We start from the raw sequence: 1,095 nt of genomic DNA, 5'->3' as shown, positions 1-1,095 counted from the left end.
TCAGACTAATCATCTAGAGTAGAATGAAAGCTGGGTAGCAAATCACCACGATCATAGTATGGGCAAGTTCTGATGATGAGTATTATCGTGACACCATTTTCACTCCATAACAAATCTATTCACTTATTGTGTTGCTTCCAAGATCTTAATGAGGCATGTGCTTTGCCCAAAATTCCAATAATTACTCTTTGATCACATTCCATACCTGCCATCATAAACTTTTTAAATCAGTTTTAAAACATTTTATTATGGTTTTCTTGGTCTATCTACTATTAAAAAAAAAAGAAAAAACTTCAGTCCCGAGCAATATCTGCAATCAAGGTGTCCTCCCGGAGAGGCAGCAGCCTGATAGCATGGCTCGAGCATTTCTGAACAGCAAGATCCAGCCTGGGAAGACGGTCATGTTCATCAAGCCCACCTGCGCCTACTGCAGAAGGACGCAGGAGTTCCTCAGCCAACTGCCCTTCAAACAAGGGCCAATGGGTAACATCAACAAAATTCAAGATTACTTGCAACAGCTCACAGGAGCCAGAACAGTACCTTGGGTCTTCACTGGTAAGGAGTACATAAGTGGATGCACTGATCTAGTAAATATGCATGAGACAGGGGAACTGTTGACAGACTAAAGCAAATTGGAGCTCTGCAATAATCACAGAGCAGACCCAGGCTGATAACCCCCTTGAGGGGTGGATGGCATTGCAGGTAACAGCAGTTCCTGGAGGATGGACCTGGGGTGACTTTAGCCAGCTACAGTGGACCTGGGGCAACTTTACCCAGCTACAGTGGACCTGGGCCGACTTTACCCAGCTACAGTGGACCTGGGGCGACTTTACCCAGCTACAGTGGACCTGGGCTGACTTTACCCAGCTACAGTGGACCTGGGCCGACTTTACCCAGCTACAGTGGACCTGGGGCGACTTTACCCAGCTACAGCAACGGTTTACTTAAAATTCTGAAATATGTTAACCTCAGTAAAGGGGGAAGGGCATTTTGGGAGGCAAAAAACAGCTTCTTTTGACTCAGTATTAAAAATGGACCAACTTGCCCAAAATAACAGCTCTGAGCAGTCTAATGGAGGTCTCGGGTTTCATGTCA

At 45.7% G+C, this 1,095-nt stretch overlaps 1 protein-coding gene across 1 annotated transcript; it reads left to right on the top strand.

Moving 5' to 3' along the window:
• The first annotated feature begins 353 nt into the window (after positions 1-353).
• LOC122453047 (glutaredoxin-1-like) lies at positions 354-626 on the top strand. The gene has a single exon (XM_043486897.1). It carries the CDS (start codon positions 354-356, stop codon positions 624-626), a length of 273 nt encoding a protein of 90 aa, XP_043342832.1.
• The last annotated feature ends 469 nt before the right edge of the window (positions 627-1,095 follow it).

This window comes from Cervus canadensis, chromosome 14, assembly GCF_019320065.1.
Source record: "Cervus canadensis isolate Bull #8, Minnesota chromosome 14, ASM1932006v1, whole genome shotgun sequence".
In the NCBI taxonomy this organism is placed as follows: domain Eukaryota; kingdom Metazoa; phylum Chordata; class Mammalia; order Artiodactyla; family Cervidae; genus Cervus; species Cervus canadensis.
The sequence above is the reverse complement of the archived record's forward strand: the minus strand, read 5'-3'. Positions and strand labels throughout refer to the sequence as shown.